The sequence below is a fragment of the Archocentrus centrarchus genome, chromosome 24 (genome assembly GCF_007364275.1).
Source record: "Archocentrus centrarchus isolate MPI-CPG fArcCen1 chromosome 24, fArcCen1, whole genome shotgun sequence".
NCBI lineage: Eukaryota > Metazoa > Chordata > Actinopteri > Cichliformes > Cichlidae > Archocentrus > Archocentrus centrarchus.
In genome coordinates this window covers 27,911,726-27,927,881 of record NC_044369.1, presented here as the reverse complement: position 1 = coordinate 27,927,881, position 16,156 = coordinate 27,911,726, and the positions used below count along the sequence as shown (strand labels likewise).

General features: G+C 42.8%; 1 protein-coding gene across 3 annotated transcripts in view; it reads left to right on the top strand.

The window, feature by feature from the left end:
* The window catches only part of enah (ENAH actin regulator), a 148,409-nt gene that overhangs the window by 107,207 nt on the left and 25,046 nt on the right, over window positions 1–16,156 (top strand). For all 3 annotated transcript variants that reach the window (XM_030721300.1, XM_030721298.1, XM_030721297.1), the window contains exon 5: window positions 12,726–13,087. In XM_030721300.1, the coding sequence (XP_030577160.1) occupies window positions 12,726–13,087 (362 nt within the window). The remainder of the gene's footprint in view (window positions 1–12,725; window positions 13,088–16,156) is intronic.

Here is a 16,156-nt window from a genome sequence, read left to right as displayed (position 1 = left end):
CATTGAGCCTTGTACCCTGAGATGGATGGAGAGGGCGAGTAAATAAAGAATTGGAGATTGTGGATATGGGTTAATAAATGGGAAGCAGATTCTTTCCTTCTCTCCAAATTCCTCTATGCCTCATTTTGAGATCCGCTAACCATCAAATGGACCACCTCGTTCCTCAGTGACCACACATGTTCATTCAGACACATTCCACACTCATCAGTGTGGCTTCATCTTGCTCACTTGTGGGTCTCCGCTCTGTGTGAGAAGCAAACACTGAGATCCTTCTACTGTGGGAAGCCTAGAATATCAAAACATCTCTGTGAAGGGATTTTCCACTGAGTCATGTGATAGGAGGAAAAAATGATGCACATGTTTTTTTTCTCTGCCCTTCACCTTCATAGTAATCACCATGTCTTCTCCATTTCCTGTTTAATCCTCCTCTTCATGAACACACAGACGCAGGGCAGGCAGACCGCACCGCTTCAGGAATGAGTGACGGATCGGTGGAAGTATTTGTTGGATGTGTTCATTCGTTCAGCAGCTAAGGGAAAAAGTGCTGCTCAACCACCTGTTCAGGAATGCAGGGTACCACCCTCAGATTAAAAAGACACGAGCTGGAAATAATGGGCTGTGGTAGAAATAGCTGTGCGCTGTGTGGGAGCGAGTGAGTGTGTCGGGGGAGAGAATGGAAATGTGTTGCATCGTCTTGAATGAAAGCGAGGATGGAGGTATGGGAGAGGGAAAACATAAATATGTGTTTCTGTTCGTTTTCGCTGTTGGAGGATGAAGAGCACTGCAGCTGCAGGTGGAAACGTGCTCTCTGCTGTGAACATCGTCACAAGCGTGCGGTGATATCCACAGATGTTCTCAAATGACGGTGTTGGATATGAGCGCACACACTGTACATACAAGCATACACACCACCAAGACCAGTATGTTTTCTAGCTTTGATAGCAAGGTTAGGCTCTTTTCGGTGGGTCACATGACACGTAGAGTGTGTGTCTGTGCATATTGCACATTTGGGCTGGATTCTTAATAGAGTAGGTCCATATGGTCCATCTGGGCTCCTATCCATTCAGACAACATTTCCTGGTTCTGCGAGCCAATCAAGCGAGCCACTGACTCCAGCTGGCCGGCAGCTTTTGCCAGACTTTGAGTGTCCCAGGAGTTTCAGCGCAGTTGTCACTTGTGGCAAAATGGCAAAACCAGAATGTGACATCATTTTCAGCCGAGGAAGAACAAGTGTTCATACAGCCGAGATGTCTCACAGCCACAGCAGAGTTTCAGTATGAAACGCTATATAGATGCAAGAAATATTTCCAGGGTCAGCGAGTCCTACGGCTAATGGATCGAAGCTCTTGTGATTTATGACGACGTAAAAACAAATCACCTGAAACAGCAGGCGCTCAGACAGATTACACTGACATCACATAGAAGCTTCTCTTTACAGGTGATTCAGTGTTAAATGAACATTTAATTCCTATTGTCAGTTTAACTTAATTTAGCTTTTTTGGCATCTGATTAAGCTGAATGTGAAACTTTTGACATTTTAATCGTGTTTCTGATGTTTGATAATATCAAGGAAAAAGGAAGGTGCGGTGAATAATCAGCGTGACACGGTTTAACGAGAATATCGACGTGGAGAGAGAGAGACCCTCACACTGTTGGTTTCTTCTCTTCACGTTGTTAAAGTGGACGTATTACGGTGTAAAAATGTGAGCGTGTGCGAGCGACAGCTGCTGCTTCTGAAAGTGGTTCTCAGCGAGCGTTTGTGACGACAAACTTTGTGCTGTGTTGTAGACCGCTGACTGTCATTAAGTACTAAGGTATTCAATTAATAATGAATCAATAAGTGAACGTTGGAGCTTGCTGGTAATATGGAAACAGTGTGTGTGTGTGTGGGGGGGGGGGGGGGGGGGGGGGGGTCTGTGGAAGAATGTGTGAGGTGCTGGCGTGGAAGAGGCTCCAGGCCGAGACCGCTGTGGGGACACCTGTCCACTGATAACGCTGAACCTGATGGTGACTTTCAAACTTTTTCCTTTTCTTGTTTTAGGTGTTTTATTTCACTTTACACTAATTTTTCTCATGTGCTCCATTTCCACCTTATTGACGTCTTTTTAATTTCAGTTCATTATAAGTGTTCAAGTGGTTTATGAGAGAAATCCAGCGAGTGTTTCTGCAGTTTTTGTAGCATTTCTTGTTCACCTTAAAGAATGAACTCCTATTGCGCCCCTTTGGTCCTTACACCCTGACTGCAGATTCTGTTCTATACTTACTTGCGTTGTGCCTGTGCAGCTGTTTTCCTCCAGGTTTTTGTGGCTCTCAGTTTTGACAGAAAGCCTTTTGATGTTTTCAAAATTATCCCAAATCCTCTCTGACTCCCCAAGTGTCCTGAAGTCAGTCATAGTAAGTTGTTGCAAAGAGGAAAGGAATATGTGTGCGTGCGCGTGTGTGCGTATGTGCACGCGGTGTGCCGTGCTGCCGCCCACGCTCCCATAGCAACGGTTTCCCAGCAACTCTTGTCACGAGGCGAGTGAGACGCCAGTTAAATGGTGCAGGAGGCTTTTCACAGCTTTGAATCCTGTGACGTTTCCCTGCAAGGCATAGAGGGATGCGGAGGGAAGAGGAGCTTGTTTTTGATTCACCCATCGGAGGCAGGAAATATGCAGACTGTATAGAAAAGGGAATTTAATGTGGGAGTTGTGGCATCAATTTCCTGGAAGTGACGAAACACTCAAATTTATTAAATATTGTCAAACTGGCATTGCATGAAAGATTTCTGGAAAAGACAACGGATGTCGCTGAAATCCATCTGTTAGACAGAAAACTGTAAAATATATATATATATGAGTACCGACAAAAGTTTGGACACAGTATCAGCCATGAACATAACATTTTTATTTATTGATTGATTTTAGTCAGGTAGATGAAACTGTTTGGCTTCTGCATTTAATTTCTCTTCTTCATATCAATTATTTGAGGTGTTAACTTTTTATAATTCACTCATTTAAATGTTAAGACTTAAATTTGTGTGACTGCTTTGACTGGCAGGTGATGCTGACACAGATAACAGCCTGTAAGACCTCACCACAGACACTGACCTGAACCTCTCCGCCATGTTTGTGCTGTTGGTGCCCTTTGAAGGATTTGAATGGAATCATTTGATCAATAATATGGAATAATATGGCCTGCTGCTTCAGCTTTGCTGAGTGAAATTAAGGATTTTTATTAGTTTGCTACTTATGACTAACCAGCAGGTATCTCTGTGTGCTGCGCTTTCACAGTTTGTGGATGCTGGTTGTTAATCAGTCTTGGTAACTTTAGCTGATAACTTAGCATTCCACCTTCTGGTCCAAATATAGACCCAAAAACCAACATGGCAGTGACCAAAATTTAACGTCAGTGAACCTAGTTTCCACTCTAAGGAGGCAGATAATCTGGCAGAGACTGGATGGTTGAGCTGGTCCTGAAATACCACAGCTGACGAGGTGTGGACGAATCCAGGCTCTGCCTGGAAGGACGGAGATCCACTCAACCTCCTGATCCAGGGTGACAGGGAGGCTAGCAGGCAGCAGACCATGACAGAACTAAACTTTACTAAAGCAAAATTTTATTATAATGAAGGACATTTGTAAATGCAGAATGCCTGAGATTAATAAGTCGCTTTATATTCTGGACATGACTGATAATGATGAGCATCATTGCGTTCATTTTCGTTACCAGTCTTTCATGATTATTAGTTGTTTTACTTTCTTTGCATTAGATATGGCAGTATGTCCAATTTAAAATGCTTCACAATCAGAAGGTGTAACTGCTGAATTAGGAGCTGATCAGAATTTATATTTGATATATTGTTTACCATCGAGACAGCGTTCCACTAAGTAAAAGGGACTTCACTCATTTCTTTTTCCACAATAGTGTGTGTGAGGAGGAATCATCGGTCATTCCTACCTAATGAAAGTGTGTGTGTGTGTGTGTGTGTTTGTGAAGTTCCGGCTGTGAGAGAAGCTGCTCTCACTGAACAGGAATGCACGTATTATTATCGCATGACATCAGCTGAAAAGCTACAGTAACCCTCGAAGGTGTCGCCCCGACAGACTGCAGGCTCTGTGTCCTGCTTCCACATACAGATACAAGAGAACACGGGTTACCCCCATTCACACTCATCACAACCACATCTCTCCAGATGGGATACTTTAACTTGGTGTTCTCATTGTGTAGGAATGTCATGATCTCCTCCTTAGAAGAATGCTGTGTGTGTGTGTGTTACAATCATAAATTTCAGCATTTTTGTATACATTTGTGCAGCTGCTGGCGCACTACTAAAAGCATCAACCTGCAGTGAGAACTCTATATTCCACCTGGAATCCTGAAACAACCAAGTCATGATTCCTGTGTGCTTTTCTGGTTCCATCAGTCAAGAGTCGGAATATCCTCTGAGCCTGAAGACATTCATCAACACCAGCAGAGCCATTTAACTGCAACAAAGGAAACAAACTTGGACAGCAGTAGAGCTGAGGTTGCCTCTCCACTCTAATTAGGACTGATTCAGCAAGTCCTTCACCAAAATGGAGAAGACACAAGATAAATTACACCATCTCTAGTAGTTCATGTTTCTCTGTTGGAATGTGCCCCTACGACACAAGTCCCTGTGGAAACACAACGCTGTAGCATGGATGTTACAGTGGATCTATTGTTTTTATTTCTGGTCTCATATATACAGTACTGTGCAAAGGTCTTGACTTTGTTTTGCTCGGAAAGTGGGAAACAGTTGCAGCAATTTATTAAAAAATGTGCAAACATACATAGAAATACAGTATATGAGGCGAAAACAGAGTTTCTACAATTGTAACAGGTTGAAAGTCAAAATTCGGTTTGACCACCTTTATTTTTCAACACAGTTTGAACTCTCTGAAGCAGCTTTGTCCTTTCTTTAAGTGGTGTCAGGAATAGTTCTTCAGGCTTCTTCAAATTTTTTCTTTTTTTTTTTTTTTTTTTTTTTGACCACAGCAGCTTTTATTGACAGTAGAGAGACAGGAAATGGGGGGAAGATACAGGGAAAGACACGCGGGCAAATTGGCGGCAGGCCGGGACGCAAACTCGCACCACCCGCACCGCAACGCGGCATATGTATGTGGTCGCCGGCTTCACCACTAAGCCACCCAGGAGCCAGTTCTTCAGGCTTCTTGAAGGACATTCAAAGCTCTTCTTTGGATGTTGGCTGCCTTTTTCTCCATCCAGATGATCCCACACTGCTTCAATAATGTTGAGGTCCGGGCTCTGGGGAGGCCGATCCATGACTGATGGTGTTCCACTGTGTTTTCTATCCAGGTATGTAGATAATTTTTTCTTTTTTTTTTTTTTTTTTAAACCTACCACTTCTTCTGTTGGCCTCCACTCACCCATTTTCCTCCTTTTTAAGGACTCACAGCACACCATGCCACGATATGGCAGGTTTTGGACCAATATCTCTTTGGGAATCATCTTGTTGGTGCAATTTAAAATTGGTTCTTTGCTAAGTTGTCTTATGTGCAGACACAACAGTGATTCATCTCTTAAATTAGGGGCCTTTTTTATGCTTGAATGATTCGTGTGTCAGTGTTAAGTACCTTAAAAAAAAATATGCAAATCAAAACTTTGAAAGACCCTCAGAAAGCCTGAAGAACTATTGCTCAAGACCACTTTAAAAATTACATGAAAGTCTGCCTCATTGGAAGCAAAATACACAGAAGGTGCAGCTTTAACAGTACTATAAACATATGTAACATGGCCAAAGTTTCAAATTTTAAGATCTGCAAATATCGAGGTCATCGGGCTGCTGATGATCTTGATGTCATAAAGTGAATATCTGTAATATGGTCAGAAGCACAGCAGCCCCACCCACCTGCTGTTCAAAACTTCTGTTTGAGGGGCAGTCAATCCCCACATCAGGGAGGGTGGCCTGGGAGCAGGAAGGGAGGTAAGATGGCTCAATTCATCCTGAGGAAGAACCTGAGGCCCTTTTATAAGAAGAATAAGGAAAATTTGTCTAAATTGTGAATTATGCCAAGCTGTTCTCTAGTATCCCAGAATAAAAATACAGAGTTGGAAATGATCTTTATAGGTATTATTAAAAGTGGCTAAAAGGTAATAAGCTGGCTATAAATATTAAAAATTCTAAGAGCAAGATGCTGAACTGGAACCTGTCACTTGTTTTAGACACCGTTTATTTGAATGCATGTTGTCCACACAGTTGGCTGACTCCAGTCAGTCAGCTTGTTGCTTTAGCTTCATGATACCATTGCTTCAGCATTACAGTACTGGGAGAAGTTAAGTATGGAAATGTGATGCATCTATCAGCACTGGATCCCCTCCAGTATTGGGAAAATGTAAAAACACGTTTGTTTGTTTTATCACTGCTCAGATTAAATAAGTGATTGGAATAACTTGTTAAAATTCACTCAAGGCACCCCAGTGGTCCTTTCCATGAATACACTGCTCATGTAATCAATATAACACACAGATCAGAAATATGGGAGTTTTTTTTCATACCTCATAATATCTACTATAGTATATATACTTTGTTATATTCTGTATATATTCTACAATTTAAAAGTAATTCTGACTGAAATAGAGCACAATATTATGTGAAGAAAACCTTTTCTCAAATACCTTAATTGCCTTCATTGTGAGGCAGCTTGTGATTGGTAATAACCCCTGATGTGCTCAGTGTTTTAGCAGAAATTCACTTTGTCACTAAACTTCTAAATCCAATCCTCAGCAGCTGAACTCAGTAGTAATTCACTGGTTTATAACAGTAGCGGAAACTTTGAGGAGCTGAAGCTCCTCTGTAGTTATTGAGAGTCCAGGGGACCCACTAAATTAGTGTGTGTTGCTGGTGAGTTGCATCACTGCCAGTCCCCCGTAAGCCCTTCTGTTCATGTTCTGACCATCAAGCAGTTTTTTTTCCTCCAGGACCAGATGACCTTAAATTTTGCAAAAATATTAAATTGTTGGGAAGCCTTATGAGTGACCTGTAGGTGTTTTCATCCGTTCTTGTCAGGCAGGAATTCCAACCACAGCTAACAGTCGTCTTTTTTCCACAAACAAGACACTACAGAGGATTAGCTCCACACTTCCTCTCTCTGTCTAATAAAGCACATATGGATTTAGAACACAAAGATTGCCTTCCAACATTGCTGGTTGGCAGATTGCACCAGTTGTACCAGCTGCAACCCTGTTAACATTTTGCTGCTAGCGCTTTAGCTATCCTCACACAGAAAATTGGAAAATGAATGAAAAACGTGGACCCCCTTCTGATCTGCCTGATGATACTGCCATCAACTGTGACATTATGAGCTATATTTAATCCTGAAGATGTTCTGATGCCGTTGCAGCAGTGAGGATCCCACAGGGACTAATTTGCCATCAGAGTGTAGGTTATTGTAGATGAGGAAAGCCCCCAGAGAAGACTGTGAAATCCTCAGAGACGTGGCTCTGCTGTGCTTCCATTGGCCGTGAATCCAGGTTTGCCCCGTTTTTTTCTGTAATTACATCAATGCACAGCTGAGGCACCGTGAGAACTGGGACAGTTTAAGTGTGTGAGTGAGGGGGAGTTAAGGAGGGAGCAGCCTTCCATGGGCTCCCCTGTTATTGGGTCATGGTGATACCATGCTGTGTTTCTTTCACCGTTTCCTTCCATCTTTCCGTCCTTTGGAGTTCTCTCTCTCTCTGCTAGTGGGAAATGGGAGAAAGCTATGTTTGATTCATACCAGTGCTGAAGGAAGAGATTTTTCTTAGATCTCGTCACCTCTTTGCATCTTGCTGGTCAGAATAGACTGAGTACATCTTCTATTCTGAATCAGTCATAATGAAGCTAAAACACTGAAATGATTCACCTGTTAAATTGTTCTTCTCTCATCAAGCTTTTAAACCAGCAGCAGTCAAACTGAGCACGCAGCATTAGTTCATGCAGGCTGCAAAGTCGAGCTGAGCTGCAGTGCCACCACGTTAGCTGACTGCTCAGCTGATACTTTAACACATCCAGTTTCCTCATAGGTTGGTGGTGGCGCAGGACATAAAGCAGGTTATCTAACGGTTAGATACCGATTCTTCAGTTCACACTTGTTCCCAGTGCATCCATCAGTATCTGAGTGTGATGGATTTTAAAAAATCCTTTAAGTACATAACATAAAGTTCTGTGTGAGTATGTTGTTGTGAATACTAGAAAAACTATTTTACATCTGCATGCTCCTTTGAAACCCACCTCCACCCCCAGCTCCTCCTTTCATTCTGACTTCATTGCTGACATACAGGATCTGTTGTCATTGATGGCTGCTCCTTTATGTGCTGCTCTCCCCGCCTTATGCTTTCCACATACACTCACTGTCCTCTTCTTTACGTCCCTCTTGCTTGTACTGGGCTGGAGCCCCTTTTTGGCTTCAGAACTGATTTAATACTTCATGGCGTAGATTCAACAAGGTGCTACAAACAGTCCTTCAAGATTTTGATGTAGCATCAAGTGATTTGCTGGCTGAACATGCATGATGTCAGTCTCCCATTATACCACATCCCAAAGGTGCTCTATTAGATTGAGATCAGGTGCCTATGGAGGCCATTTGAGTACAATGAGTATAGTTATTGCCATGTTCAAAAAACCAGTTTGACATGGTTTGAGCTTTATGGCACGGTGTGTTATCCTGCTGGAAGCAGCCATCAGAGGATGGGTACACTGCTCATAAATGGATGGATATGATCAGCAACAATACTTAGGTTGGCTGCGTTGTTTAAATGATGCTTAATTGATCCTAAGGGGCCCAAAGTGTGCCAAGAAAATATCCCCACACCATTGCCCCAGCAGCCTGAACAACTGATACAAGGAAGGATGGATTTATGTTTTCATGCTGTTCATGAGGAATTCTGACTCTACCATTCAAGTTTCCTGTTCTTAGCTGACAGAAGTGGCACCCAGTGTGGTCTTCTGCTGCTGTAGCCCACATCCTTCAAGATTTAACATGTTGTGCATCCAGAGATGATTTTCTGCATACCTTGGTTGAAGTGAGCGGGCGTTTCAGTTACTGTTGCCTTCTTATCAGCTCAAAGTACCCTGGCCATTCTCCTCTGGCATCAACAAGGCATTTTTCACCCACAGAACTGTCGCTCACTGTATACTTTCTCTTTTTTTGGACCATTCTCTGCAAAACCTTGAGATGGCTGCGTGTGTTTCTGAAATACTCAGACCAGCCTGTCTGGCACAAACCACGCTACGTGCAAAGTCACTTCAATCACCTTTCTTCCTGATTCTGATGCTCACTTTGAATTTAAGCAGGCTGTCCTGACCATCTCTTGGAGTTGCTGCCCTGTGATTGGCTGATTAGATAGTTGTGTTAACAAGCTAGTTGAACAGATATACCTAACAAAGTGGCTGGTAAGTATATGTGCACAGAAGGGTGGGGGAGGTAGTGGACCTGAGTGAACTTTTATTGTGAACAGTCATTAATCCTGCCTGTCATCATATTATGATGTTAAATGGAACTCCAGTTTTATTTTATGCCCTGCCTGGGAAGCTGTTCCAAAATGTGCCAACTCCTTCTGCAGTTTAAAACGTATCACTGTAAAGTTAGGATTTGAAACAGATGTTAAATCTGTCATCCTTTCCTTGGCTTCATAAGTGAAGTCACCTGCTTGCATTGGTTTGGAAAATATCTGCTGCTGTGCAAGAACCCACAAATCCAAACCTTCCTCTGCGTGTGTGTGTGTGCGCGCGCGCGCGCGCGTGTGTGTGTGTGTGTGTGTGTGCATGTGTGTGGCAGGTGGAGTGCAGTTTGTGCGTCCCCCTCAGGCTGATGGAAGTAAAGGGAGTGAGTGTTTGCATTAAGCAACGTTTGTGCTGATGATTGACTTTTAGCTGTGAGTCAGCTTTCAGAAGAACAGGATGAGTGAGGGCAAGTGACCTGACAGCATCTCAGTTGGGGTGTGTGTGTGTGTGTGTGTGTGAGAGAGAGAGAGAGAGAGAGAAAATGCCTTTTGGCATTTAGCGTCATTTCCCACCATTTCTCTTCTTGTGTAATTTATGAATGTAACACTCACTTATTTACAACCAATGTAATTTATGACCCAGTTAATCATCGACTATGACAACAGTCTAGGCTTTTCAATTAAATGAAAGATTTCTTGGGAACTGTGTGTGTTTGTGTGAGAACCTGACAGATTACACCCTCCCACAGTTTGCACCTGCCTCACGTTTTATCTCTTGCTCTTTCCCCCAATTCACACACACACACACACACACACTATTTGTGATATTTTTTTTGTAAACAAATGTTCTTCACGTTCCTCGTCGGCCATCATGATGGACTCGGGACAGCCCGTGTAATTTACTTCCTAGTTGTGCATCAATTCTGTACCTGTTAGTGTGTATGGAGGTGTACACATCTTTTATTTACAGTAGGCTGGTTTGAGTTGCTTCTTTGACATCTGTGTCATACAAATGAGCAACAATTTAAAGGACACAAAACAATGCTAGCTTTACAATGAAGGAGGGAGGCTCTGATGGCTCATCTGTGTATTCTTCAGTGGAGCAGGGATGTGTCGTGTGAAGCTATTTCAACAGGATATCACTTCCTTATCTGGCTTCACTTACCCTAAGAAAAAAAGAATAAGTTAAACACATAATGCAGGTTATATTGAACGCATTTGCTGTGGCCAAAACTGTAGTTTTTGAGGTGTGTGTGTGCAAGTACTATATAGTATGTAAAGTATTTAAAAAAAAAAAAAAAAAAACACTGTGTGATTGTTTGTTCAGTAAGGTTGAAAAAGCACTTTATAACCTTTAAAAACGTCTATGTACAGCCAGGGGGGAATACCGTGGAAGCTTATAGAACTCTCAGTATCAGTGGCCCATTGAGGGGCAGAGCCTCGCTGTAATTTATCTGTAATTACAATTAAATGAAGGTGTTGATTAAGTAGCCTGTTCTTTTGGCATGTAGCTGTGTTCTTTCAGCTGCAGTCTCAGTGGTAGTAAACAGTGCTGAGACCGTCTCTTCGTACTAGCTGAGCTCCACAGGCTTTTCCTGGCATGGACGGTATCATTTAAAGAAGTGTAGCAGCAGGTGGGGCTGTATGTGCTGATCTCTTATCGTCAGCATGACCTGCTCTAGAGAAGACAAGGTCTTCATGAGGGGCTGACAAACACATGATGGTGATGGCAGTTTACTAACACCTGTAGCACACACCCAAAAAGGGCACTACAATTAAAAATGTATACCCCACAGAGTGCTGCTGGAATGTTTTCGTAGGTCAACCTGGTAATTGGGATCATCCTTGTTCACTTGACAAAAAGCTAATGGGATTTTTTTCCATGGGTTTTCCTTTAATTTGTAAAAATAAAATTCCAGTTTATTCCCCCAGTGAGCTCTGCCGCACAGCTTATCGAGTCTGTACACACGTTTTCACTGAGTCCGCATCTCTACAAGAGCCTGTTGTGTGTGTCATATAGAATAAGTTGCAGGCTTCCTGTTTGTCATTAAAGAATCTGAAAGTTGAAATTTAAAAAAAAGGTCTCAAAATGTCTTATTTTTCCTGTCAGCTTGCTGGCACATGTTGCATTTAAGAAAATAATCTGAGAAAATCCAGTAAGATTAATTATATAAAGTTATTGTTTGATGTCACATTTATTTATTGTAGATAAAAAGCAAAAACCCTGAACTGTGAATATTGGAAACACAAATTTAGTGTTTTGTCTGATCTACAGTCCAAAACAGAGAGATTTGTTTTACTGTCATGTGCAGTCAGAGAAAACACAGAATACTGTGTTGTATGGATTATTGCAGTATTAAGTACTTGTATATCCTGATAGCAGTTGTTGAAAAAGCCCTGACTACGGGGCATCATTTGAATATTGTTTGGTCTTTCTTCAGTTATTCTGCTTTTAAAAAGTGCTTAATGTGTTAGTCCTGGTTTTCACACTGTGTTATGTTGGTTATTCTTATTAATGTTCTTTTTTTGATATTTTTGCCCAAACTGCTGCAACAACAGAACAGTTCCCCCGCAGGGATCTCGTCACAGAATCTCAGCAAATGAAAAATGGCTTCCTTTCTGTTATAGTTGAATTCATTTCCACAAGCGCTCACACTCGCATGCATTCCTCACACGGTCCATTCCTCGCGTCTCCCTCTGCTGCTGCAGTGCCCGACACCTTCAGCCTTCTGCTGACACCTAGTGGCCAAACATGAATCTGCAAACACCATCTGTGCTGAACACACTATTAGGGTCAATATTAGGATTTCTTTGGTGGGGGGGGGGTGGCTGAGAGTTTTGAACATTTGCGTGTCATATTTTTTCTGACAGACACCTGGCTCTGTGCACCTCAGGCGCTCGGTGTATGTGGTTTTTAATGTGGCCAGATTTTAACTAAGTTGGCTGAAGTTGCATAACAGCATGGTCATTGCGCCTAGGAGAATTTATTATATAATGATGTGTCTTATGTAATGATGTAATTGCCTGTAGGTCACCAGGGTCATCAACTAATTCACAGCATTGACACTTTTTACTCTTTTATCTGGTTTTATTTTTCATCTCTTCAGTTACTTAAATAAACACGTTCATCATTCGATTGTAGACTTAAGCAGGTTCTTAGTTTTTTTTTTGTTAATTTATTCAAGACAATAGAAACAAGGTGATTTTTTATTTTTTTTTTTTCCCTTCTCCGGTTTGCGTGCATCACTCCTTTTCTTCCTCCTTCTCTTTTGCTCCTCCAGGCAGCTTCAGGAGGCACAGAGACAGAAGGAGATGGAGAGAGAGCATCAGGAGAAGGAGCGCCAAGAGCGGGAGCGCCAAGAAAGGGAACGTCAGGAGAGGGAGCGTCAAGAACGAGAGCGCCTGGAGCGAGAGATGCTGGAGCGTCAGGAGCGCGAACGTCAGGAACGGGAGCGTCAGGAGAGGGAGGCTCAGGCAGAGAGAGAGCGACTGGAGCGGGAGCGCCAGGAGCAGCAGGAGCGTGCCGAGCGTGAACTGATGGAGAGGGAGAAGGTGGAGAGAGAGCGGCTGGAGAAGGAGCAGCAGGAGCAGTTGGACAGAGAGCAGCAGGACTGGGAGAGAGGGAGACGCATCTCCAACGCTGGTGAGTAATAACTTTGCTTTTTCTGCTCCTGCACACACTTCAGTTTCATTTTGGAATATTAGTAATGTGATCGTTTTCTGCCCAAAGGATCAGTTTGTCTCACGTGTGACTGCAAGCTCTATAAAAGTAATTATAGATTATTTCAATGATGAGTGTTATCATTCATTAATGTCTCTCCAAAGTACATTTTAAAAGGGTGATTTGTGTCATGTGGAACATTAGTGAAATGTTTGTGTCTCTGTTACATGCAAGATCGTTACTGTTATTATTTAGCAGTTTATTATATGTGTGGTGTTTTAAGTGTACTATTTTAATTAGCAGTATAAATTTTAGTTCAGTTATTATAAAGCAGAATTCACTGAAAATGGGTTATCCTTTAACCACTGTGTTTTTTCCCATCCACCCCAATTCAAAATGCCTCAGTGTGTTTTTCCCAGCAGTGAGCAGCGCCTGCTTTTCTAGTGCATTGTGGGTTAATAAAGTCCATCAGCAGCGCACTCCAGTTTCTAGATTTTCTTTGTATTCATGCTGACTTTTTGAATGAGCTTTCATTACTTTATTTTATGCTTATTTATTTTATACTGGGTTCCCTCAGTTCATCCGTCTAAGGCGTTGGTGATACTTGCACGTCTGCAAGTCCGCTAGGGCCCGCTTGGGTTTGAATGACGTAAATTTTGTCATCTGCAGAGACTTTGAATTACAGTGCACCAACAACACGTGCGCCTCAGGCCGTGGACTTCAAAGAAGTATAACGGGATCGACTCCTTGGCTTTGGTGTCTCCAGCTGTGTCAGTGTCCACAGAGGAGTATAATCTGTGGACTTAAAACGATCAGTCCTAGCGCCTTTCCTTCCCTTTAAAAGAGTCGCCTTCTGATTGGCTGCAGCTCGCAAATGAAATTTGAACAGTAGTTGGGAGGGGCTTCTGTGCTCACAGCCAGCGCTGTGTGCTTGAGATGACCATACTAGGGATGTCTGCTCCCACTGATGTCATAAAGAGCCAAGGCTAGAAAAATCAGCCTGAAGCCTGAGCTTTAGGTTCATAGGGAATACATGTGCTGACCTCATCATTGATGCCTTTGTCATGTTTAATGTGAGATTACACCACTGGAGCAGTATACATATAACAGAAAATAAGGAATAGCAGAATAGGTCCTTTTTAAATAATATATTATTCCGAAGTTGCAGGTGAACATGCTTCCAGTAGAAACGCTCTGATGGTCCAAAAACAGGTTACTGCATGCAGTACTTGAAAATACAGGAAGTGGATTCTCTCTGAATGAAGAGAAGCATTAGGTTTTCATCTATCCTCATTGGTGCTGAGTTACAGGAAGCTCATCTGCCAGGCACTGTGAACAGATTGCTGAGGCATGGGGGGAGAGTCAGTCCAGCCTCATGAATTCAAGTGTTAATGTGTCATTTTAGAAAGTGTGCTGTCAGCCCATGCACAAATAAAAATTCTGCTGTTCATAAACTCTGATTTATCTTCGTCAATGTAGCAAGAAAAGATTTTCTTTTTTTTTTTTTTTTTAAAGAAACAAATCAGTTCAGTCAAGCATAGAAAATGAGTGCAAATATTTGCAGTCAAATGTAATTACCACGTAAATAGAGCAGCAGGGATGGGGAGGAGCCGCAGGTGGGTGCACGCTCATGTAGTACAAAAATATCCAGGCAGCTTCTAGGTTGTCAAATAAGAATGAAATTTGCTGTAATCCATTACTGGGTCAGTAGGGAAGGCTTGGCGTGTTGGATGACACGCTTCAGTGCCACGCTTGGCCAATTACCATATGCGTGCATAAGCATCCACACAGAGGCAGGCAGAGTTCAGTGGCCTGACTCAGAGCCTAAAAATACATCATCAGGGAGAATGCTGGTGAGACCCTCCCCGGGGTTGGATGTTTGTGTTGGTGTGTGTGTACGTGCATGTGAATGCAGTCATGCAGAATAACATACAAAGAAACCGGGTGCAGTGATTGCTATTTACAAATTCTGAAGCAACACTGCAGTCATTGTGAGAGAGCTGCTAGCACACAATCTCACTCCTCTCACAATCAAATCAGAATTTAACAAGAAGTTGGGCCGTTATGTGATTGCTGTTCAGTTTTTCTCTAAATCACTCAATTTGACCTTTTGACTGGATTTGTGCTGTTGGTGCCTTTTGGAGAATTTTCCATGGAAATATGTGACTAACAATATGGCTCTCTGTGTGGTACAGACCGCCCAAGACGTATCAGCTTCAGTTCAAATTCCTAACATTCATTTCAATGTCTCTCTGTAGGATGCGCTTCACTGCGTATTCCTCAGAAACATTTCTCGCTTCCTGATTGGCTGGCAATTGCAACGACCATGTCAGACAGAACCGCCCACCCATAAGTAGCTTGTGCTAATACGCAGTCATTATTCAAACACTTCTCGCTTCGGAGCATATCTCAACCTGCATTATAGGCTAGCTGTCCTAACTGTTGATAGACAGGAGTGTTGAGCTAACTTCTGTCACCAGGCTGCCCTTTTTGCTCATTTCATCCTGAGCCCAAGTCTTTACCATAGACCAGGGTGTCATACCACTTAGCAGTCTGGTAAGGTGGTTTTAGTTGTAGGGTTTAGCATAACAGCAAACACCGTTTTCTGCTGTAGTTAGCATACCCGCTATCCTTATTGTTAGGACTCCAGCAAGTGACGATGGAGCCGTCACACCAGAGGAAGTAGAGACCGTGGCTCGACTCTGCATTTTGTCTATATTTTGTTGCTGCAAGGACACACACACACCAGGTCTGCTCGTGTTGCCTCGGGCTGGAAAGTGCCCAGCTTGTGCTCAAAGGCCCCAGTTCATGTGCCCAAGCTAGCCTGTCGGAAACAGATCCTTTCCTGCCCACAGCCAGGATTCCAACAAATGGTGACGGGGAAGGAGACGTGGAAGCCGAACCGTGCACTAGCACCAGCCGGGGCTCACAGCTTAGACCTAGTTGCGCCGCAGCCAATGGAACATGTACTGGAGTCAGATTATGGGGATGACAATGAGGGCAACTCAGGGCTGCTCATATCTAATGACGAGGACACCTCAGAACAGAACA